At 37.6% G+C, this 23,667-nt stretch overlaps 4 protein-coding genes across 4 annotated transcripts; 2 read left to right on the forward strand and 2 right to left on the reverse strand.

Annotated features, from left to right (window-relative positions):
- The first annotated feature begins 1,619 nt into the window (after positions 1 to 1,619).
- Positions 1,620 to 2,920, forward strand: LOC126634019 (uncharacterized). Its single transcript, XM_050304503.1, has 5 exons — positions 1,620 to 1,902; positions 2,037 to 2,126; positions 2,216 to 2,370; positions 2,463 to 2,564; positions 2,644 to 2,920. Exons 1-5 carry the CDS (start codon positions 1,798 to 1,800, stop codon positions 2,747 to 2,749), a joined length of 558 nt encoding a protein of 185 aa, XP_050160460.1. The 5' UTR covers positions 1,620 to 1,797; the 3' UTR covers positions 2,750 to 2,920.
- Positions 2,921 to 3,148: 228 nt separating this feature from the next.
- LOC126634018 (CASP-like protein 1F2) lies at positions 3,149 to 4,560 on the reverse strand. Its single transcript, XM_050304502.1, has 3 exons — positions 3,984 to 4,560; positions 3,750 to 3,876; positions 3,149 to 3,655 (listed from the first exon to the last, which is right to left on the reverse strand). The coding sequence occupies exons 1-3, from the start codon at positions 4,193 to 4,195 to the stop codon at positions 3,431 to 3,433; spliced, it is 564 nt and encodes a 187-aa protein (XP_050160459.1). The 5' UTR covers positions 4,196 to 4,560; the 3' UTR covers positions 3,149 to 3,430.
- Positions 4,561 to 9,737: 5,177 nt separating this feature from the next.
- On the forward strand, positions 9,738 to 15,266 carry LOC126582925 (phytyl ester synthase 2, chloroplastic-like). Its single transcript, XM_050247152.1, has 14 exons — positions 9,738 to 10,646; positions 10,916 to 10,967; positions 11,092 to 11,147; positions 11,366 to 11,524; positions 11,779 to 11,883; positions 12,016 to 12,116; positions 12,408 to 12,529; positions 12,905 to 13,013; positions 13,313 to 13,443; positions 13,721 to 14,090; positions 14,203 to 14,316; positions 14,452 to 14,537; positions 14,668 to 14,777; positions 14,902 to 15,266. The coding sequence occupies exons 1-14, from the start codon at positions 10,217 to 10,219 to the stop codon at positions 15,090 to 15,092; spliced, it is 2,136 nt and encodes a 711-aa protein (XP_050103109.1). The 5' UTR covers positions 9,738 to 10,216; the 3' UTR covers positions 15,093 to 15,266.
- Positions 15,267 to 20,879: 5,613 nt separating this feature from the next.
- LOC126582492 (zinc finger protein 3-like) lies at positions 20,880 to 22,059 on the reverse strand. Its single transcript, XM_050246647.1, has one exon. The coding sequence runs from the start codon at positions 22,057 to 22,059 to the stop codon at positions 21,109 to 21,111; it is 951 nt and encodes a 316-aa protein (XP_050102604.1). The 3' UTR covers positions 20,880 to 21,108.
- Between the last annotated feature and the right edge of the window lie 1,608 nt (positions 22,060 to 23,667).

Here is a 23,667-nt window from a genome sequence, read left to right on the forward strand (position 1 = left end):
TATTGAAATTTATAGTTTTAAGGAACATTTTACATAGGAGTTAAGGAAAATGTTGTAAGACCTTTATGCGATCCTACTATCTATTAGGTACCAAAATAATTTTTTACTCACTTTTGAAGTTGAAAAAAAGAAAAATAAATATAAACCAATAGAAGAACCCCCCAAGGGTTTTTATCACAAATGGTCCCTAAAATTGACCCACTCCATCAAGATGACATCTGAAATTGAAAATTGATCAATGTAGTCATTGAAAATGAATGTCGCAAATCAATGTGATATTTCCATCAAAATTCCGTAAAAAATTCTATTATGTGCTGATGTGGCACATAAATGGATTCCACGAGTTTAATTAAATATTGTCATTTAAGTTAAAAACATTTAAATAATAAAAAAACAAGTTTTTATTTTTATTTTTTAATTTAAAACTCAAAAATTAAAAAGGAAAAAAAAGATGACTACCACTCCAGGTCCCCAACCTCCAGATCGAAGCCATCGGCGTCGGCAACATGGTCTTCTTCGACACCCACATACCACCAAGTTCCTCATCTCCCCATGAATAACATCCACGCTGCCCTCGTCCACTTCAAGCTCGAGTCCTCCATCAAGTCTGCTCCCCCATTGCCCTCAACGCTTAGCAAATTTCCTATTCATCTTCTTGTTGGACTACGGCCTATTCCGCGAAAACCTCAGAGTCTTCGACACCGGCAATGACCTCCGTTACTTCAACCTCTTCCACGCCCAGACTGTCGACGTTGACATTAACATGGTCTTGTTGGAAACGGATTGGCCGTCCAAAGGCGACTCGGTTTATGTAGACTCGGGTGGGCCGGAAGGGAAGAAGACGATGAACAGTCATCTTCTTCTTTTTTTAATTATAAAAATTAAAAATATTTTTTATTATTTAAATACTTTTAATCATAATATTTTATTAAATTTATGGGACCCAGTTATGTGCCACGTCAGCACATAACTGAACTTTTGATGGAATTGTAAAAGAATGACCACATTGATTCGCAACATGTATTTTTAGGGACTACATTGATTGATTTTCAATTTCAGGGACCATCTTGATGGAGTATGTCAATTTCAGAGATTATTTGTAATAAAAACCCAAAAAAATGTTTTTATGTTTAAAAATGGTTCGGAATGTCCTAAAATTAATTTTATGAAACATGCGACGAGAATGACTCAAATTTTGACTTATAATAAATCTTGTAAAAATTCTTAAAATCTATTCCAAAACGCAGGTTATAACTCACAGTTTTTGTGAAAAAATTGAAATTTATTGTTTCAGGAAATATTATGTGTGAGAGTTAAAGAAAAATGTTGCAAGACCTTTGGATATGCTCTTACCATCTATTATTTTTTGGGAACTTTAACGAAAAGCACCCGGTATTGTTTACTTTAACGAAAAACCACATTTTTACACTAAAAAGTCAATTCTGCTACTATTCACTTTACTCTTTATTTTGTCCTTATCATTAAAACTCAAAACTTTCAAGCCATTTTCATTAGTTTTCTTTATTTTTACTTATTTTTTAAGTCGAAAAAAATAGAAAAGTAAATATAAACTAATAGAGGGCCCCCAATATTTTTGTGCCAATCAATATAAAAGGAAGTCAGATCTGAGAAAAGATAGAGAATGAAGGAAGGAGATGTTGTGAGGCTGTGATTGAGTATAGATATTGATTTGGAGTGGAGAAACATGAATTAGATTAGTCTTAAGTTAACTAAGACAGTAATTGCTGCTAATAAGACTGAGAGGTAAATTTACAGATTTACTGATCTTAATGAAAAATGCAGGGAACAGAAATCCAGCTTGGCTTAGCTGTTGAATGTCAGAAGGCCACACTATCAGTTAAAAGGAGATTGGCATGTGAACAGTTGACCTATTTTAGTCAGGTTTGTATTTATGCTGTAATCATTCATTAGTTCAATTCAAACATACAGCTTATGCTTCTTTCGGATTTACTTAAACGTCTGCAATTATATGCTAAGTTTCTGTATACTGTGTTTGTTCTGTTTTTCGAGATCAGGCCTATCACTGCTTGTCAGGATGTGACATGAATAACTGGTGTGAGAAGAAGCATATCTGGTTCCTCAATTGGAAATTTCCCGAGTCAAAGGTTTTAAGTCGATATTGATATGAAATTGTTCCCCTTTCTGCATATATACAATCAATATGTATGTATATCATATGTAAATGTCTGTGCAGGCTGCATCGTATTACTATCACGGTCTGATCCTTGACATGGGCAATGAACCGTCCTGCCACGTTAGCGCTGCATGTTGTTTTCTTGCGGCGGAAGAACTTCTATCAGAGAGCAGGAAGGCTTGCTTAACCTTTTGCCTTGCAGCTCCAGTTACCAGGTGGATATTATTGACCATTCTTGTTCCTTTTTCATAAGTTTTAATTGCCTTGATGTTCTTGATTTATTTATTTTATTTGTTTCTAAATTCAGGGCTCCTCCACTCTGGGGAGCTATGAGGCATTTGCATCAGAAAATTCCTGAAGTTGCAACAAGGAAATCCCAGATGTATGGCTACCTTTTAGAACAAGAAAAGTAAGGGGCCATTATTTTCTGTATCTTCCTCTATTATCTAAGTCCCCAAAACATCTAATTAACCTTAGTGCGGATGCAGGGTTCTACAAACATTGCCTGACCTGCCAGAATTTCAACTGTCATTAAGACCTGATGACTATCATCTACCCGATATCGACCCGGCCTGGGATTCCGAAAAGTGGTAAGCTGAAGGCCAGACCTTGAAAGCGCACCCAAAAGACAGCGAAGACGAGACAGAGACTCCAGAGTGATCCTTTTAGTCCAGTATTAATCATGTTATTAGTGACTTAAACATACAAAGGGGTCATCTGTTAGTGACAAGCTTGTTGAATTAAATGGCATGTCCTTTTTTGTTACACTGACAAGTTACCTAATTGCAATCGACGTGGCTAGGGAATTAAATACTGCCCCAACTTATTTTCTTAAGTTGTCAACGACCCAAATAAATGTCCTCCCTTCAAACTTGGAAGGAAACAAGACGAACCTACCTACAACAGGACGTCATTGTGGGGCATTCTTATTGCTGCGTTCCGGTTACAGGTAAGTTTTTCTCGTTAGGAGAAGAAAGGCAAGAAAGCTCCAAATAGGCAAATAGTTTGTGCAACATTTCCTAATCCAAAGAAGCCACAAGTTCCTCAACCATCAAGGAGACAGTAAGTACAAATAAATACGATTAAGTAGCCATAATTTCTACAGGGGTAATATGTAAACTAAACCGTTAAGAAACCATATGTACATGCAGCACAAGTTTGCAAAGGTCCCAAATGCTAATTAACAAGACATAGCAAATTGATCAACTGTGATATTTTCGATGTCGTTTTCGGATGATGGATGGGATACATCTCTTGTAAATTGTATTGGCGAGTTCATTCAGTAGGGCGAGGCATGAGATTGTGAGCACCCATGAGAGTGAGAAGCAAGTAGGCAGAGAAAGCCAAGTAAGAAAACACAAGAGAGACGGTCATTTTGTTGCAGAACTCCTTCACATAACCGCACGTTGGCTGCCAAGTCATTTTCTTCTCTCCATACTTCCCCACGTACCCGATTGCCGTCGCCGCTGCGCATCCGGATATCATTAGCACCATCAACGCCTGCGATACAAATTACAATTAATTAACGTTACAATTTATAACGGGAACTGTTGTTGGAACTGCAAAAAAAAGTCGAGGGACGCAATTTGCTAACCGTGTCGTGCAAGAAGAGAAAGAAGTAGTTTTTGAGGTGTTGATATGCTGGACGGCTTAAGAAGGATACAAAGATCAATGAGAGCACTGAGAAGGTACACACCACAACATTAGCACCAACCAAGAACCTGTGACAACAGAGACACCCAAAAGGAAGTTAATAAATAAATAAAAATGATCATATCTGTTGTAAAAAATTGGATCTTTGATTTGTTTTTTGGATCTGGGAGTGTACCTGAAGGCAGTTGAGTAGGAGTAGTGAGCTTTGAACTCGAGTCCGAACACGACGACGGATTGGCCGTTGGTGACTGTAACGGAGATGGCGATGAGTGTGAAGAATATGGCTGTGATTCTGAGAGCAACTTGAGCGGTCAACGGAGTCATCATCCGCCGTGTACCGCCTGAAGAAGTGACTTGGAGCACGGAGGAGCTCTTCTCTGAGGCCATTTCGATTCGATGGTGGGTTGTTTGACTCTAACCAACGGATACAGAACACGGAAACAGAACAGGGGGAGCCTAAATACAGCAGAAATGCAAGAGTCTTTTATCAAATGTGGAAAAAGCCAGAGAAAATGGGATTGCGAGGGGCGGTTGGCAAAGAGCAAGGTGGAGAAAATCCAGTGGTGAACTGTGATCAGAGGGTTTTGGAGATGGTAATAAGTGAGTCCAACCTAACTGGGACGGACAAAGGAAATGCCTTTATAAATGGGTCCTTTGTCCAAATTTAAAGGCAAATTCTGAGAAAAAAGGGACCCGGGGGATTTTGGATTTTGGATTTTGGTGGAGGGTCAATGACTTTTACAAAACTCAACAAGTGAGACACGTTAAAACACTTACACTTCTCTTCTGTATTTTAGTTCTTCTAGCACACTGTACTTACTTTTTTTTGGTGAACGGAGGGGGCGAAGACATCCATACCAAACTTAAGCCATATCATTAATAACAATAAAGCGATCCATATGGACTTTTGCAAGACCATCCGTTAAATACTACATAAGCTATTGGGGAGGGAGCTAAAAAATGTACGAACCAAGGTCCAAACTATAACTCTATTTGGCTAGCTGATCTGCAATATTGTTCAATTTCATGAAAATATATTTTAGCTCATTCTCTTGGATGAACACCTTTGATTCAGATGATCTTCCTCACAAACAAAAGGATGTACACAACTTAATCAGGTGCACGTGATATGATATGATGGAAGTTATTGTGTTTCACTACTCTCTAGTTAGGGGAAAATTACGTAGTTAAATAAAATAAATTGAATTGATACGAAACATACAGCTCAAATAAAATGCAAAAAATGTCAAATAACTTAACCCAAAAGCAAATATGATTTTGTTTTCTAAGACTGGGTAAGGTAAATTAAATTATTCATGGTTGAATTAGTGGCAAATTACACAATAAGTTAAAATAAATTGATTTGATGTGAAACCTAACGCTCCAATAAAATGGCAAAAACAGCAAGTAACTTAACCCAAAACCAAAAGCAATCTGGTTTTATTTTCTAAGACTAGGCAATTACATTAATCTCACAATCTTAAAAGATATGCAATGATGTGATTCTAACATACGAGGTCCACGATATATAATGAATTGTCATGCAAGCCAAGTATTCTTCATTTAGACCCAAACATAGGACTCAACCGAAACTAAAGAGTAACTATTACAGAAACGCAGTGACGGAGCCAACATAGGGTCATTGGTTGTTATTGACCCCAATAACTTTAAAAATCCTATGTATATTTACTTGTATATTGTATTTGACCTCTACAAACAACTCAGACAAACTAAATTACGACATCCTCATCCTACTTCTTCTATTTTCTTCTATTATATTTGTCTTCATTTTCTCTCTTCTTGTGTGAAATGTTATAGTTGAAAAGCCTTGAAAGTCTTCAACATTACTCCATAATATCCTGCATCCACCCTCAACAAGCATGTACAAGTAATAGTAGTCGTCGACGACATATGTTGACATAAAATTTAGGCATATGTTGGCAAGAATTGACAAATGCCTACTAGGTGCTCGACGAAATAACCAAATAAAGCTTTTTGATTGATATTATGACTCCATTATTTAAAAATTATAGCTACGCCACTGCAGAAACGTGTCGTATACCTCTAAGAAATAGCCAACTAAAGTCATATTATTTTTGCATGATCACCTAATATGCGGTTGCTACTTTGTTGCGAGTAGAACCAACGTAATACAGGTTAGGTTTGTGTGAAAGAGATTGGTAGGGTTGGGTCCACGTAGTGGAAGGGTTTTTATGATGTACTGGTTGCAGGTTGGTTAATTTAATGGGAAATTTACAAGCTCCACCAAGAATAATTGAATATGGAGTAGCCAATAGCCACAACAACGGAGACTTGAGAGTGTGGCTCATAGGCCCAATAAGGCCTGAAATGTAGGCCTAACGATTATGATGGACCGGTCCACTCAGAGAACTGACCATAACAGTTGCTTGGCAATGGCGGGCCATGACTATCTTGCGTGTATCCTTATTTTGTATTTTATTAAGAGAAAAAAATTGGAAAATTGAGAGGTAGAGACAACATAACATAATACAACGTTAGAATTATGGAACTTTAACGAAAAGCTTATAGTATTGTTCACTTTAACGAAAAACCATATTTTTATACTAAAAAATCAATCATGTTACTATTCACTTTACCCTTTATTTTGTCTTTATCGTTAAAACTCAAAGTTTTCAAATCATTTTCATTAGTTTTCCCCTTAACTAAAATAGAGGAAAACTCCAACCCCCTTGACCAATCAAATCATGAAACAAAAAGAAAACAACCTAGATCGGGGCAAGTCACATGACTCATGACTGAGAGTGACACAATAAACTATGAAAGTTCCGGCACTATTAAGCAATCGATTGATAACGATTTCGTTTTCAATTTTTATTTTTAATTTTTTTTAAATTAAAAATGAAATGATTATCAAGTAATTTTTAATTTGGTCACAATGAGAGCAATGGTCACAAAAGAAATTTATGAATAACACCAGCCATGATCAATTGGTGTTGGTGGTCCAGCTGGAGAGATTTTTCAATGTGATTGGTACATAGGACGGTACATCACGTGTCACTATACAAATAATGAGATATGTGTGTTAAAAGTTAATAACTTAAAAAATAAAAAATTTCACAATTTATATAAAAAAAACGTTATGTACCATCCGTATTTCGATCACAATACAAAATTTCTCGTCCAGCTGTCCTGTCTTGTGAACAGTCCCAAGTTTCCATTTTTTTTCTTCTTTCTATGAGGAAATAGTCCCAAGTTTGGAGTTACACAAATAAAAAATAGAGAGATGAAGGCCAAGATTAATTGGCACATGTTGAGTTGTAGTTTAATCATCACTCCTTGTACTATTCTGTATATATACTTTCTAGAAGAATTACATAAAACGATGATCCTGTGTTTAAGTTGGTGTTAGCTTAAGGAGTTAATTAAGCTGTTTGGGTGAGTAAACAATTTCATAATTAATTTTTATGCAGTTGAGAGTGACACACGTTCATTAACCAACGATTCAATTACACCCAAACGAATAATATAAAATAAGAACAAAATGCAAAAAATTTTGACATGGGGCAACATTGGCGAAAAATCTAAGAAGTATATAAATACTTTTTGAGTTTTTTTTTTTTTTTTTTTTTTTTTTTGGGATCAAAGAAGGAATTGGAGTTAAGTATGACAAAGTTGAAAGTTATTTAATTTTGTGTATTGTTTGGGGCAAGCAAGCGAGCCAGCAACCCGGTCCTCTTCAATTCATGCACACTAGTCCTTCGTCTACTTTCTTATTTATATTGCTGAATCAGTCCATCAAAATGTTCCACTGCTCTTTCTGAAGTTACAAACTAGTTTCCTCAATCTATTTCTAATTTATAAAATACAGTCGGTTTATTAAATTCTCATTTTATCAGTATCATTGTATAAAAAATTTGTCAAACAAGATGAAGATATTGAAGGAGATTTTCCTAGACACGGGACAACGTTATTCCGAACTAATAATACAATGTCACGTGAAAAATGTTATAGCACATATATCGTATTATCCACTGAAGATGTATAAGTAATGATAGATTCTTTTATATGTTTAGTTGAAGGGAATTTCTCATAAATAACCAATATTTAACCCCTAATTTCATAAATGTCAGTTTTTATAAAAACTATCAATTATAGCATAAAACATGCTTTAAATAGACCAAACTGCCCTACAAATTAAAATCAAATTACACAACACCTAAAATCGTTGGAATTCATTTTCATTCAAACTCACAACAAGATTGTTGTCACCGAACCACCCACTGCCGCAACCCTCTCCCCTTCTGGCCTCTGCTTATCCTTCTCCTTCATATTGTTTTGAAATGTTCAATTAAAAAAATTACAATAATAATTAATTTTTGTTCTTATACTTTCGGTATGCCTTGGAAACCTAACAAATCAAAAGGAAATATATTGGCAAAGTTAAAAAGGGTTTGGCTAATTGGGAGCGACGACGGCATGTTGCCATATATTCGCAGATCATTAGGAGCTCTTCGTTCTGTCAAAAGCCCATCACAATTGCATGTAAGCAACAAATTCCATTTTTTGTTGCAAAACCAAAATTGTAAACAAAACAAAACATTTATGATTATTTAGGAGGTGGGGATTAGACCATGAGGTGTGGATGGTATTGCTAAATATCAAATTTTCTTGGAAATGAATTCAGGTTCATTCATAAACAAGTGGAATTACCATAATTTTATCTAATAATGTTTGGATTTAGGGTTTGTTATTAACTTTGAGGGTATTGAGGTCTATTCCATTGAAATTTTGGATACATTTGATAGTTTTTATAAAAATTGATATTTACGAAATTAGAGTAAATTTTGGATGAGTGCTGATAATCTCACCCCATTGTCCTATTTTTTCACCCACACGTTTTAGTAAAAACTTAAAAGTATTAATAACATGTTTATCATTATATAAAAAGACTATTAAACCCTTACCCCATTTCTCTCCCCCTCTCTCTGCGTCCCCGTTTCTCGCTCCCCCATTCTTCTCTATCTTCCGTTTCATTTCTCATCTCGGCTTCTGCACTGACCGCCACGGCCATAAGCACGGAGTATCAAGGGGAGCACGACAGAGTTGTTGTGATGGAGGAAGGGCAAGAGGACTAGTCCTTTCCTCTCGGCCACGTCACGTCTCTCGTTTGGAACTTAAATTTCAATTTCCATGGATTTTGAATGGTATCGTGGAGACTGAGAGGGTCATCAAAATGTTAATCAACTTTTTAATTTCTTTCTTTTGACCTCAAACTTCATTGGTTGATAGTTGCTACAAGTGCAAATGATTTGTTGCAGTAATACAGAATCTAGAGGTTCATAGCTTGTGGAACAAGATTGAGAAAATGGAATTTGAGAAGAAGAACTACAAGGTTACTTGTCTTCTTTTCTACTTGGACCTCCGTTGACCCATTTTCTCGATGTTGTCAAAAAATCATGAAATGCTTTACGTCCGTTGATGATACTGATTTCTCTATGGGCGTTGTTGAGTTGAAGAGGTAATCTTAGTCTATGAAAATTCCTGATTTCATAAGTTGAATTAAGGTATTGGATTCTGGTGTTTTGGGTTGCCAAAGTAACGCATTTTGCTGCTAAAGGAAGTTCCAGAGAGACTAGGGGTGGAAGCAGGATAATGATGGGGTGGTGGTGTGATAAAGGTTATTTTATGAATAATAGTGGGTAGGAAAATAGATTTTAATTTTTTTTATTTTTACGATGGATGAGATTATAATGGGATGTGAAAATAAGACAACGGAATGAGTCTAGTATCAGCGTTTTGTATATATATGATAAATTCTCTCGGTTGAATGCATTATTCTTTACCTAAATGGGACCCTACATATACAAGCTATGTAATAATTCCATAAAAGAATACATTATGTGGCAGTGACATGCCATCCAAGTGCTAACGTTTCTTTCATCCCAAATTGGACAAAACTGCGAACGACAATGACAAAGAAGCGAGAAAGGAGGACAATGCCACCGTAGACAACTCCACAGCCGCCTCTCTGGATTTTAGACCACCCGCGTCTCCTCCGTCCATCGCCCTCCTCCTCCACTGTTGTTACGTAGTAGGAACACTTTTGTTTATTGCCCTTGTCAAATCCAAATAATATCGTTTAGTAGAGCCGGCAGTGTTCTACCTTTCCACTTGAGCTGCCGACAGTCAAAGTGTTCCGGCAATCCAAGCAAACAAGACAAAAACAAAACACAAAAACAACAAAACAACTTGTATTATTTTATGAAGACAATATAAGGCCAGCAATCCATCTATTTAATTTCAACGCTTGAACTTTATTCCTCAAATGGAAAAATAACTTTCACTAACAAGCGTTCAAATCTCTAAATACCGCCAGCAGGAGCCATCGGCCGATTCGGCCGTCCCGCCAGCTGCCTCTATTATTACATGGCCTCCACCGGAGTTTGTCCTTTCCCCGCCCGCCTGCCATCCGTTATCCGTCAGGAACTGACGTCGTCGTCATCATCCTCATCCGGAAGATCAAAGTTCAATCCGATCTCGATTCCGTCGCGGAGGCTAGCCGCTGCGTCAACAGACCACACTCCGACGATTCTGACAGCAGCGAACATCGGAAGCGGCAGGTCGTCTGAGAAGGAAGCTCATACGACGACGACGACGACGTCAGCTGCAGAGACCAAGAGGCTGGCTCGTCAGGAGGAGCACAGGTTCGATGCGGAAGAGCAAGGCCTGAGCTTGAAGGATTACTTCGAGCAAGCCAAGGATTTCATCAGCTCCGACGGTGGACCGCCTCGCTGGTTCTCTCCTTTGGGCGGCGGGTCCCGCTTGGCCGATTCTCCTCTGCTTCTCTTTTTGCCTGGTAATAAAAATCCCTTCGCTTTTCCACTTTATCCGACTTTTACCTTTTCTTAGATCTCTGCAAATGATGCCATCATCACCATCATTGCAAATGTGAGCTTTCAATTACGAAAAAATGATTCTGATTTGCGATCGCTCACTAACATAAAAAGCTCAATGATTATCGCACGAGTCTAATTACTGCTCAACCTTATAATTTTCTTTTCCTTTATTCAAAAAATAATTCGACTTTATTTCCATTTTTTTTTATCTTTGGAATGAATCGTGCAGGAATTGATGGCACTGGACTTGGGCTGATAAGGCATCATCAGAAACTTGGAAAGTACGTCCTATCACAAATTTGTTTGAGTGCATTTCGGAATTGATAAGTTAGTTCCTCCTGCTAGAACTAATTTAATTACTTGATTTGATATCATATATGCTTTTTTTTTACTTGATATGTGAAGGATTTTCGATGTCTGGTGCTTGCATATCCCTGCCAAGGATCGAACAACATTCACAGGTTCTTCCTTCTTCTTTTTCTTAAATGCATTTAGAATTGTTGATCTTGTGTTGCACAAAATGTTTGCTTCATCCGGTCCTCATAGTATTCGTAACAGTGGTGAAAATCATATGTGGAGAAGATAAAATGGTGCACCTTGTTTCTGTTTTCCTATTTTGTTGGATGAAAGAGATGAATTCATATGTAATTTGGTTGTTTTATTAATTTCCGTGTGCCAGACCTAGTGAAGCTGGTTGAAAGAACAGTTCGGTCACAGCATCATCTCGCACCAAATAGGCCTATATATCTTGTTGGAGAATCTCTTGGAGCATGCCTTGCGCTTTCTGTGGCTGCCCTTAACCCTGATATTGACCTTGTTCTAATTTTGGCTAATCCAGGTAAGACGCTGCTTCCTATTAAGTCATTTGATTCAAAGTTTATAGATTCCCGGATAAATAAGTACTAAATAAGCATGCTGAGATATGATGTATTAAATGTATTAGGTCCATTGAATTTTCACCAATTCCTCTTAAGATAAAGGCAAAATGCTTAGCATTTATATAAAAGCCAAATAATTTAGCTCTAAGACAGAAGTTATTCAATTGATACTTTTGCTCACTCGGGTTAGCTCCTACCTGGTATCCATGTGCAGCTACGTCCTTCAGCAAGTCCCAGCTTCAACCATTAATACCTTTACTGCAGATCATTCCTGACTCATTTCCTCTCAGCCTTCCTCACATACTGAGCTCAATGACAGGTCTGCTTTTCTTTATTCCACCTTTTATTATGTTTGTTGCTCCAAATTATGATGAATTGTTGGCTCATAGTTCATGTGCGTGCTACAAAAGAATTTTATTCATTAACCTGCAACTCTTTTTCATGTATTTAGGTTTTCTGATGGGTAACTTGGAGACGGGAGTTGGACTTCTTCTGCCGCGGACAGTTGAGAAGCTATCACGCGATCTTCTTGCATCAGCATCTTACCTCTCTGTAAGACACAACTATGTAACAAACTAACATTACTTTCACCCACAAGTCGGATCACTCTATGCACTTATTCAGAATCTGTTCAATCCTCATTCCATAGATGGATACTTATGATGCTTTAGACGTGTTGCTTTCAGGGATCTCTTATGTAGCATTATATGTTATCATATAATCAATACTCTTGAAGTCGGTAAAGAGATTGGTCTCTTCTGATCTTTTGTGTGTATTCTGCGTACTTATATCTCATGAAGTGTAGTTGAATCTAGTGGAAAGAATTAATGGTTGAAGCCACAGGTTCTTGCTGATATCTTACCTAGAGAAACACTTCTGTGGAAGCTACAAATGATTAGATCAGCATCTCCATATGCCAATTCACGTCTCCACGCTGTAAAAGCTCAAACGCTGATACTTTCCAGGTCTATTTATTTATTTCTGCTTATTCGTTTGATAGTGACTAAGAAAGCAGTCACTTACAATTGATAATTTAAACCCACCCACCCACCCCTCTTCTCCCAATTAAAAAAGAAACAAATTCAAGAAAACTATTCCGAAACAAACGTTGGAGGACTCGACTTGATGTATTTGTATTTCAACGCTACTATGGATGATTAACAGACCCGAAGAGTTTGCAAGTAAACATTTAAAATAAGGTGTAATTTGAGTTTACGGAAATTTATTTGAATAGTTGTGATCTACTGGTCAAGTATAGTCATGCATCAGAGCACTTTACTGCTTTCGATTGTCATCTTTCTAGAATGATGAGGCTAACTTATCTTTTATTTGTCTATTAGTGGACAGGATCAGTTGTTACCTAGTCAAGCGGAAGGAGAAAGACTGAAACACACCCTTGCAAAATGTGAGATTCGTATGTTTGCTAACAGCGGCCATTTCCTCTTCTTGGTACGCTGTTTTCTCTGTGTGCTTGTGTACAGTCTTATTGGTGATAGTATAAGCCCTGATAAATAAGTGAATTTCTCTCTGCTACTTTTCCAAACCCAACATCTCCAAGGAAAAAAGTTAAATAGTAGAGTTAGATTCTTAGGGTCATTTAATTAGAGTAATGAATCAACTTTTGTTGAATTTGCTACTGTCTGCAATTTCTAATATTCCAATGCTATGCTGTCATTTTTATAACCAAATTTTTTTGAGTTTGTAAGTTTTTACTCTGATATGTTTATTGTTCTCGCAATCCATGGCAGGAAGATCCTTTTGATTTGGTAACTGTCATCAAGGCAACTGGTGTCTATCGTCGTTCCAGTACCCATGACTTTGTTACTGATTACATACCGCCAACACCTTCAGAAGTCAAAAATATAATTGAATCAAACAGGTGGGTGATATTTTCATGGAATTTACAATTGCAGTTGTAGTTTCTGCTATCCTAGCTGTCGATGAAGCCCCCTACATTATGTCTCTGTTTATGCTTAATGGTTTGATCCTAGACATTAGCTTTATTTATATGTGTCATATTATATTGAACCACACACAAGAGAGCTGATGGAAATTATGCATAAGCTTGCTTCAATGTTTCTAACCAACACCCCTCCCCTTCTGCAACTTTTTTTTATTTTTTATACTAATGTCTGATCACTGTGCATTATGCGTAGATTGTTAACCACGGTCACTAGCCCAGCGATGTTCTCAACTTTACCAGATGGGAAGATTGTGAGGGGCCTTGCCGGGATTCCTTCTGAGGGTCCTGTATTGTTTGTTGGTTATCACATGTTACTGGGGTTTGAATTGGCTCCCATGGTAACTCAGATGATGGAGGAAAGAAACATCCTAATGCGAGGAATAGCACATCCGATGATGTTTATAAAATTGAGAGAAGGAAAGTTTCCTGATCTATCAGCATTCGACACATTCAGACTTATGGGTGCAGTTCCTGTCTCTGGTGCAAACTTTTACAAACTTCTCTCTACAAAGTCTCACGTCCTACTCTATCCAGGTGGAGTGCGTGAGGCTCTGCACCGGAAGGTAACAGTCACTTTATTATTGTTATTATTTTTGTCTGAGAAGACTAGATAAACCTAGAATCCAAATATCTTAGTGGATCAGTTCCACTAAACGTAACTTGGAACGTATCCAGGGGGAGGAATATAAGTTATTCTGGCCAGAACAGTCTGAGTTTGTGAGAATGGCAGCTAGATTTGGAGCCAAAATTGTACCTTTTGGTGCCGTTGGAGAAGATGATATTGGTGAAGTAAGGCTGCACTCCTTGTTTTACATTTACTGTGATCTAATTTATCTTTCCTTGCTAAATAAAAGCACAAATTTACTGAGCTTTGGTTATTCACACCACTCATTCTCAGAATAATTATTGACATCTTTGTAACAGCTATTTTTGGATTATGACGACCAAATGAGAATTCCTCCGCTTAAGGACTTTATACAGGAGTTAACAGATGAGGTTGCGAAAGTGAGGTAATTGATCTGAGATGTTCTCATAGAACCATCCATCTTCGTGTCTTCGTGTGATCATACATTTCCTCGTCATCCTTGTTTCCAAAGATTAACTTTATCGTTGAATATCAATGTGATCTTGTGATAACAGAAAGGGCGTTGGTGGGGAGGTAGGAAACCAGGATGTACACCTACCAGGAATCATACCGAAAATTCCTGGCAGGTTCTATTATTATTTTGGAAAACCAATTGAAACAGAAGGTAAATTGTGGGTTTCGATTCTGCGGTTCTAGATGCATACTTATTTATGTGTTTACGTATGATCAATTCATCAGAAGTGCAACCTGTTTGACTTTATTTGAATGTTATTGGGAACCATGTGAAGGGAGGAAGCAGGAATTACGAGACAGGGAGAAAGCCCATGAACTGTATTTACAAGTGAAGTCGGAAGTTGAGAATTGCCTTGCTTATTTGAGGGAGAAAAGAGAGAAGGATCCGTATAGAACGTTATTGTCTAGGATACAATACCAGGCCATGTCTGGCCTCACATCTGAAATTCCGACATTCGATATCTGACCGACGAAGAAATTCGTCAATGATCTTCCTTGTTCTCCATCGGTTGCTAGTTGGTACTCAAACCTCACGCCACAATATGCAGGCCAAATTTGATTCAAAGTTGTATCTGGTTTATTTGTAAAACAGGGGTAATATTCATGCCTATTTATAATAATATAGTTGAATTCTTTGAAATTCGCTATCTTTTTTTTTCGGGGAGATCTTTTAATATGCCGAGAACATGACAGATATTATATATGTTTTGTTAAAAACTTGAAGGACAAAAACTTTAACCAATTGCATTATGACACTAAGTGTGTTAGGTCGTGCTTCTGCACACAAATATTTTTTTTTAAACATACGATATTATTTACACTAAAAGATATATATTTTTTTTTAAACATACGATGTTATTTACACTCAGGGGGAGGGGTGGGCTTAGTCACACAATGATGTATAGCAATAATGTGGTTCAAATTTACCTTTGGCAAGAATTGAACCCAAGACCCCTCACTTACGACAGATTTTTCAGTGTGACCGGAACAGGGTGGTACACCATGTGTCACTATACAAATGGTGGGATATGATGAGTCAATATTATACTATATATTTTACCCTAATCTATGACATTTGGTGAATTTTGATACTTTGAATTGTGTTTTCAATATAAGACATTTGACTTCGTATTGAGCATAAAGTAATCAAACGGACAAATTTTAGAGTGATTCCAATTGGAGGATGTTCGTGAGTCTTTCAAGATGATTGTATCAAAGTTTCAGATTTTTCTACTTAGCTGTTTGACTGTGGCGATGAAATAAAGGCCCAATGTGCAGGTTTTCCAGATTGATGTATCTGGACGTTTTGTGTATTTTGGAGGTCAAAATGTCATATTTTGAGAAACATTCCTTCTAAGGATTTGTAAGAGACGTCTCCAGCTTTCAAAAGAGACCTTTTGGAACCAAATCAGACTTGATTTGGTCAGTCAAAAGTCTGATTTCTGAGAAGTTCGAATTTTAGTTCAAATAGGAAATCTTTTATTTTTTGTTTTATTATTTTATTATGTTTCCTAGTTTTATTCCACAACCTTTTAGGGTTTTATTTTGTAGTAGTATAAGTAAGGATATTTAGCCATTAGGGTTTAGAAAAAAAGAGAGAAGGAGATGCACTATTTGGGATTGAGGATTCAAGTTTATTTCCAAGGTGTTTTCTATCCATGTTTATAATAATATTTTGTTTTATGATTGTTCATAACTTTTTTTTTTTTTGCTAGGGCGAAACCTTGAGCCTTAGCAAGAATATGTAGTTTTTTTTCAATTTACTTATGATATTATGCATGCATGTTTTGAATTATTAATCACCTTTTTAAACTATCTACGTGTCTTAGTGATTCGCGACCATTAGGATATTTAGAAAATTAATTTGATGCAATTTTGGTTTGAATGTTCATTGAAATTGACACTGGCTTCTTGTCGTTAATAATTATAATTTCACTTAAGATGAACGCCTTTTAAGGGTGCATGGTTTATCAAAGGATTTTCATAAAACTTAATGAGTCTTTTATGTTCATATTTGATACGAACATCCGGACGGGTTGGATGCAAGGAAGAAAATATCGGTAATATCGGAAATATCGGTAGTCCGAAAACACGGAAATATCGATGGAAATATCGGGATAATATCGATATCGATAAAAATTACATGGAAACCACGGAAATTGTAAGAAAAACTTGGAAATTTTTATTGAAACTTTGCAGGATGTTTATTTAGTCAATTATCTATTAGTTTATCACAAAAAATTGGAAGGAAATGCATTGCATGATGAATTTAACTGATTGAAGTTGATTATATAACGAGCTGGCAAACATTGTGAGTGTAGAAAATATGTAGTAATTAATGAAAGAAATTTAAACACACCATAATCATTTATATTTAATGAATTAGTTATCAGCAATAGTTTAGGGGTTAAATGATAGTATATCCATGTGCATAGTTAGTCATAAACTTAAGGTGCATTTGTTTCACCGGACTATCTTGGACTAAATTAAGTTCAAGAACTAAATTGGATTGGCTTGACGTAGACTAACTAGTATAAGAATAATTGAATATTTGGTACATTGTTTGACTAAATCATGGAATAATTATTTTTGGGATCTAAATATTTTTTTGTCATTTCTTTATTTCTCTCCCCCCCCCTCTTTCTTATCCTTTCCAGATGCTTCTTGTTCCTTTTTTTTTTTTTTGGTCAAAGCTTCTCCGTTCCTTTCTACTCATTCCTTTTCTTTTTCCTTTCCATTTCAAATTTAGGAACTGGGTACAAGTCGATGAACCCCAACTAGATAAAAGCAAAGTTCTAAAAGACATTAGGCGCTAGTCGGGCGGTGAACTGGGGCCTAGCGCCTAGGCGGGCTAGACGGATTTAAATAATTTATAAAATATTATATAAATAAATGTCTATTTACAATTAAAAAAAACTATATACTTGTAGTTGTAATATATTGAGAATTTGAAAAAAAATTAAATGAAGTATAGAGACCTTATTGAGTTTATTGGAGGAAAAAGAGACACATGGATTGCTTGCAAAGCATAATGGTACATCAAATATGAGCTCTAATATGGCCCATCGGCTTAAAGCCCAAATATCATCACATATTTGCTTCTATATACTAAACAAAATATAAAAAAATAGAAAAAAAAACTGCCTCTTTGACCTTTCTATTCTATGCTGCTACTTTAGTCTAGAACCCACAAAAAGTTGCAGACTTGCAGTGCATTAGTTCTCTTCGTAATTATCGAGTTCTGAGATCTAGGTTTTGAGAAGAAAAAAAAAATCTCAGGAAAATTCCTAAAATTCCCCTTTTCTTCTTTGTAAATTTGTAAATTTGGGTTCGAAACTATCATTATCTAAGTTTTTGATTGTTGTGTTTTGAATCCTTTTATCTGTATCTCTCTGTTTTGGCTTCATAAATTTTTGGGTGTCTCTTTTGATCTGGTGGTCGATGAATGGGGAGTACGAAGCTTTTGGGTTTGTAGGATGGACAGAGCTTCTGGGTTTCAAGTCTGAAATGAAAGCTTCTGGGTTTGCGCACAGCTTCTGGGTTTCCACAAAGCTTTTGTGTTTTTGGTTCCGCCTTGCACCCGCCTTCCTCACCGATCCCACCGACGACAACCCCACCTCTGTCGTTGACTCCAGCGACGACCACCATGACCCTCAATCGCCCCCAAACCCCAACCTCAACCTCCACAACAACCACCCATTCTCCTCCTCCCCCCGCGGAGCCTGCCTCGCCGGCGCCGCGCTCGCCTCCGTCTCTGTTCCACGTCTGCTTCAACCAAGACCACGCCTGCTTCGCCGTGGGGACAGACCACGGGTTCTGGATCTACAACTGCGATCCGTTCCGCGAGCTTTTTCGTCGCGACTTCAACAACGGCGGGGCAATCGGCGTCGTTGAGGCGCATATCTTGGGTTTGAGCCTGGATTGCAAAGAGAGATCTGGGCAGCTGGGACGACGCAGCCTCGGCTGCCTTTCCGACGACAGAGCCACGACGACTTTTTCGATAATATCGAATATATCGCGATATTATCGATATTATCGATAATATCGCGATATTTTGACGATAATGAGACGGATACGTGGGAAAATATCGGTGTCTCTGAAAAACGATAATATCGGCGATATATCGCCGATATTATCGATATTTTAATCATTGGTTGGATGTTAGATATACGTTTATGTTGGAGGTTCCAAGTAAGATATATATTAGGAAAACTTAACCTTCAAAATATGCATGAATAATTCAAAAGTAATTGGAAGAACTACGTAGAATTGTTAAGGTGACGGCTGAACTCTAGGGCTTTTACAAACTGATTTTCTTTAAATTGGTTTCTAGTTGATTTATTTAATTGTTTTTATTTTAAAATGTTTTTATTATATAAAATTCCAAAATCAATATTTTCCAAACTTTGTTTCAAGTAATTAATTAAGAATTAGTTCAAATACAAATTATTAATTCAATCATTGTGGAAAACGACCTTACTTGAACTGCTATATTACGACAACCTTGTACTCTTGCAAGTATTTTTAAGTGTTTTTATCCCTATCCTATCAAGAAATTGGCACCGTTGCCAGGGATTGTTTCAAATAATTTGTGTTTATCTTATTCTTAGTTAATTATTTTTGTATATATCTTTTATTTATTTGTTGATTTTATTTTTTATTTGTTTCGCAGGTTATAGTTTGTTGATCTTGAGAGCAATTCCATGATGGAGATACCATCGGCTGGAGATTTGCCTTTATGGGTTTCTTTAGCATAAAAGGGTTTTTATGGATTTAAACCTACAATTTGTGCTCTTTGCTGTTTAAAGACCCATGACATTTTGCAATGCCCCGAAAGGGAATATTTTCCTGAATTTGTACAAAAGCATATCAATATGAGAAACAGCTCAAAAAGGTGTCGGAACGATCCCTATTCAGAATTATACACTCCAGGTTTGAAAAAGCATCTTCATTTTATGTGGGAATGTAATCTACAGTATTTTGAGCACCCTGATGTGCCACAAGAGCTTCCGGTGGAAGACAAAATATCTATATTGTTGGAATCATCTGAATTGTACATTGAAAGAACCAATCAAGAATTTCATATTCAAGCATTAAACTATGGGTATAGCCATAAAGGTGAAGAGGAGATTGTCGTAGGAACTAAGGAGCAATCTGCCACCCGTTCACATCCAGGGAGGAGCAGCACATGCTGATCCTATAATCCCACCAGAAAGTTAAAACTTAAAAAATTAAATTTCCGATCACAATGAAAATTTTCGCATCATTTAAACGTGAAAAAAAGATACCACTAAACTTTAGTACTAAGTAACAAATTTCTCTCCCTTTTTGAGGTTCCTTTTTATTAGTATCTGCTGTATCTATCAGTCTCTATCTTAGTAGTATCTGCTTTATCTATCACTCTCTATCAGTCCCGCGAAAACACATCCATTGTTTATACGATAAATCAGTCACATATCAAATCTGGCATATGGCTCTCGACCCTTGTGCCCAAAACACACCCATTCATGTGCCGTCATTTTTCAATCTGTCACATAGTTGCTGCCAGGGTTCGACATTTTCTTTATAAATTAGAATAATTTAAAATGTCGACCTCTTTATCAATATTTCATCTAAGATTCGACGATTGATTTTATTTCTACGATCCTATGAACACGTTGGAAACTTGAGCATTGTTGAAATGAAATTTCAACAAGCCGGACCAAAAACAAGAGGAATAATAATATTTCCAATCGGCTGCAACTGCAAGCAATACCATTATTCCTCCGTAACCAAATCAGCCAGCTGTTGCATAAAAATTAAAATGTAAGTGGGAGGTTTTCTCCTCCTCAAAAGCAGCTGAGGTGGCCCACTGTACAAAAACTGAACCACAACTGATCGACGAGCATAATATCGTGATCGATCGCGCGCGCGCCGCATATTGCAGGGCATTTTTCCAGAATTCAGAAGGGTAGATTCGTAACATAGAAATTTAAATCATCGATGGTCCGATGCCATCTCGATTGGTGCCAAAAACTACATCGATTCATTTCATCCCTGTTTTCACAACACATTTTTGTTTTTGGGATGACACTTAATTTTGACATGCACGATCATCATCATCATCATCATCATATAATAAAGAGAGAGAGAGAGAGAGAGAGAGAGAGAGAGAGAGAGAGAGAGATCAATGCAGAGTATAAAGCTTGAAAAATTGATTGATTCATGTAACAAGATGTCAAACTCATTACATATCAACTTTGAAGCCCAACATTTCTGACTTTCTGTAACTAATTTGCAAAACCAAATAAGAAAAAAAACCTACAAAAAAACAGACCCACAAGCACTTTTCCACTTTTCGCTTTCCTTCCATATCTTGAAGACTTGAATCATCTATTTCTAAGAGCAATTGAGTTTTTTTTTTCTCTGGAAAAAGAAGAAAACTGGGCTGACAGATTTTAGGAGAGAGCACTGATAGGAACGGTGTAAATTAGGAATGATGATTAAAGGCGGAGGGAGAGGTCAAGGCTGTGAAGAGTGGGGTTGTCACGAGGAGGATGAGCGGCAGTGGCATCCTGAGGATGGCGATGATAATATTGATGGGTGTGGGAAGAAGGGGGTGCACGTGAGAAGAGGGGCTGAGGCAGCTCGGAGGTGGTGGGGCCGTCAATCATCTGGGGAAGAGAGCAAGTGGAGGCGGCGGCAGGGATGTGGGGGTGGTGGTGGTGATGGTGGTTAGTAGTGTTGATGTTGGAGAGGTCCACCGCCCAATAGTAAGGTGGCTGGTTGTCCTGCTGCATTATGTGCTCCATCTCCATTAAAAAGCAGCTGCTGCTGTCGTGTACGGCTGCCTCTGGCTGCTGCTGGTGGTGGCTCCGCCGGAGCTGATGGTATTGGTGAGGCCCAGTTGAATATTGTTGAGCATGGTCATCAGTATCATGATGCTGACGTGGCGCGTTGATGGGCATGATCTGATATTGAGAAGGGGGAGGTGAGACATTGAGAGCAGGGACATGATGAGGGTGGTGAGGAGAGTGGGTGGGAACGGAGGAGCAGCCGCCACCTCCGCCGGCGCCAATAAGAGACCTGCGAGCGGCGGCTCTCTCCCGCTTGTGGGCGTTTTGGTGGCCGCCGAGGGCTTGGGAGGTGTAGAATTTGCGGGAGCAGTAATGGCATTGGAAGATGCGATTTGCAGCGGCGGTGGAAGAAGAAGCTCGGCGAGCGTGGGGGGTGGTATGGGGCTGAGGATGGGTAGGAATTTGGTGGGACGAAGGCGTTTTAGTGGGGGGCAGGGGAAGTCCGGGGGAAGAAGAGGAAGAGAGGAGGTTATTGAAAAGGAAGGGGGAGGGAGAAGAAGAAAGAGAAGAGTTGGGATGATGAGGATAAGGAGGTGGAGGGGGAGGTGTGTTCGTCTGAGTTAGGAAGTCATGATACATCTCATCCTCTGCCTCCATTGAAACACCAATACTTGCAGTATCAGAGAGCACAGAGAAAGCTTATCTCCCTCAGTAGACTGCAGGTGGGTTTTAGTGTGAGAAAGAAGAGAGAGAAGGAGAAGAGGGGTTTATGGGGAGGGAGGGAGGGAGGGATGTAGGTGTTATAAAGGGTGGTACAGAGGAGGATGACACGAGTGGAGTCGAGTGGAGGAATAAATGGAGACAACGGGGTCAGTACAGATTTCATATTTGTCTGTAGCGATTACAAAAACTGTTGCAGTTGGGGGCGGGAGGAGGGACGGAAAGATATGATTGGGTGCCGCCAAATGACACGACTACCCCCACTCCCCATTGCACAACAATTAAACATAGATATAATTAAAAACAAGAAGAAAAATCAAAGGATAAATATGGAAATTTAGTTGGAAGAAAGGATAAAATTGGGACTTGAAGAATGCGTAGGTACGTTTCTGTTTACCAAGGTTGCCCTTTGCATAGAGACATTTTTAGTTGTGATGGAAACATAAGTGGTACATCACATATTTTAATAGGAGTTGTGGGAAGTTTTATTTTTTAAGTTATTAATTTTTTAGCACATATATCCTACCATTTATATAATGATATGTGATGTACCACTCTGTATACCAATCACGCTGAAAAATCTCTCATTCGCATGGTATGCACAGAAAGTGACGAGTTGGAGCACATTGGTTGAAGTTGTTAAGCGTGACTAACTAGCTTGTATCATATCCTATCAAATCATATTATTACCACTGATTTAATAATTATTTAGTTACTAATTAATGAGGTTGATTTTCTTTTCAGAGAAATGCTAAGAAGATTATTTTAAAGTGAGATATTTCATGAACTTCCCACCAACTCATATTTTTTGCACATTGTTTTATAATGTCGACACATGATTTGGAAAAAGAAAAAAATAAAGTGACGGAAAGTCCAACTTTTGAGAAAGTTTCCTTAACATTTCCTATTCTTTTAAAATTAAGATTTTAAAGTCAAAGTAAATGGAAGCCATATAATATTCCAAAATGCAATCAAACTCCACATACACACACTTAAAAGTTAAAACAACACACTCTTGATTCTTCTACCCCAATAACAGAGGTGAAAAAAAAATGAAAGAAAGAGAGAGGGGCAGAATAGGAATTAAGGTGAAAATTAAATGGATGAGGATCCTGGAAAGGACGAGCCCCTAATATAACTGTTTTGTCTCTGCATATTCTCTCTCTCTCTCTCTCTCTCTGCCCTCTTCCTTCATGATCTGCTGCAAATATTCCTCTCTCTCTTACCGTCACTTTCTCCGTGCTCACTGAAGATGGATGAGAGGAGGACTGATACGCTCTCATATATTCATTTGTGTTGTGTGCATGCGACGTTATACAATAGAAATGCCTAATGCCTAATGCCTGCTGACTAAACACTGACTGACTCCCCACTCTTTCACTCTATAATTTGATGAATCTGGATCCTCTTTGTGAGGATTTCGGAGATTCGTGAATCGTGTCCATTCATCGTACATCGTGCGGTTAGAAATCATTTTAAATATTTTTATTTAAAATTAAACACAAATAGTATCTGACAAAAAATGACCACACGATATACGATGAA

Source organism: Malus sylvestris, chromosome 9 (genome assembly GCF_916048215.2).
Source record: "Malus sylvestris chromosome 9, drMalSylv7.2, whole genome shotgun sequence".
Taxonomy (NCBI): domain Eukaryota; kingdom Viridiplantae; phylum Streptophyta; class Magnoliopsida; order Rosales; family Rosaceae; genus Malus; species Malus sylvestris.

What these genes read in the sequence shown, in the direction of transcription:
- LOC126634019 (XM_050304503.1), top strand. Translation starts at nt 1,798, where the DNA reads ATGCAGGGAACAGAAATCCAGCTTGGCTTAGCTGTTGAATGTCAGAAG. An exon ending in AGTTGACCTATTTTAGTCAG is followed by an intron (nt 1,903 to 2,036) that starts GTTTGTATTTAT and finishes TTTCGAGATCAG; the next exon opens with GCCTATCACTGCTTGTCAGG. An exon ending in CTTGCAGCTCCAGTTACCAG is followed by an intron (nt 2,371 to 2,462) that starts GTGGATATTATT and finishes TTCTAAATTCAG; the next exon opens with GGCTCCTCCACTCTGGGGAG.
- LOC126634018 (XM_050304502.1), bottom strand. Translation starts at nt 4,195, where the DNA reads ATGGCCTCAGAGAAGAGCTCCTCCGTGCTCCAAGTCACTTCTTCAGGC. An exon ending in TCCTACTCAACTGCCTTCAG is followed by an intron (nt 3,877 to 3,983) that starts GTACACTCCCAG and finishes CTGTTGTCACAG; the next exon opens with GTTCTTGGTTGGTGCTAATG. An exon ending in TTCTCTTCTTGCACGACACG is followed by an intron (nt 3,656 to 3,749) that starts GTTAGCAAATTG and finishes TTTGTATCGCAG; the next exon opens with GCGTTGATGGTGCTAATGAT.
- LOC126582925 (XM_050247152.1), top strand. Translation starts at nt 10,217, where the DNA reads ATGGCCTCCACCGGAGTTTGTCCTTTCCCCGCCCGCCTGCCATCCGTT. An exon ending in CATCATCAGAAACTTGGAAA is followed by an intron (nt 10,968 to 11,091) that starts GTACGTCCTATC and finishes TGATATGTGAAG; the next exon opens with GATTTTCGATGTCTGGTGCT. An exon ending in TCTAATTTTGGCTAATCCAG is followed by an intron (nt 11,525 to 11,778) that starts GTAAGACGCTGC and finishes ATCCATGTGCAG; the next exon opens with CTACGTCCTTCAGCAAGTCC.
- LOC126582492 (XM_050246647.1), bottom strand. Translation starts at nt 22,059, where the DNA reads ATGGAGGCAGAGGATGAGATGTATCATGACTTCCTAACTCAGACGAAC.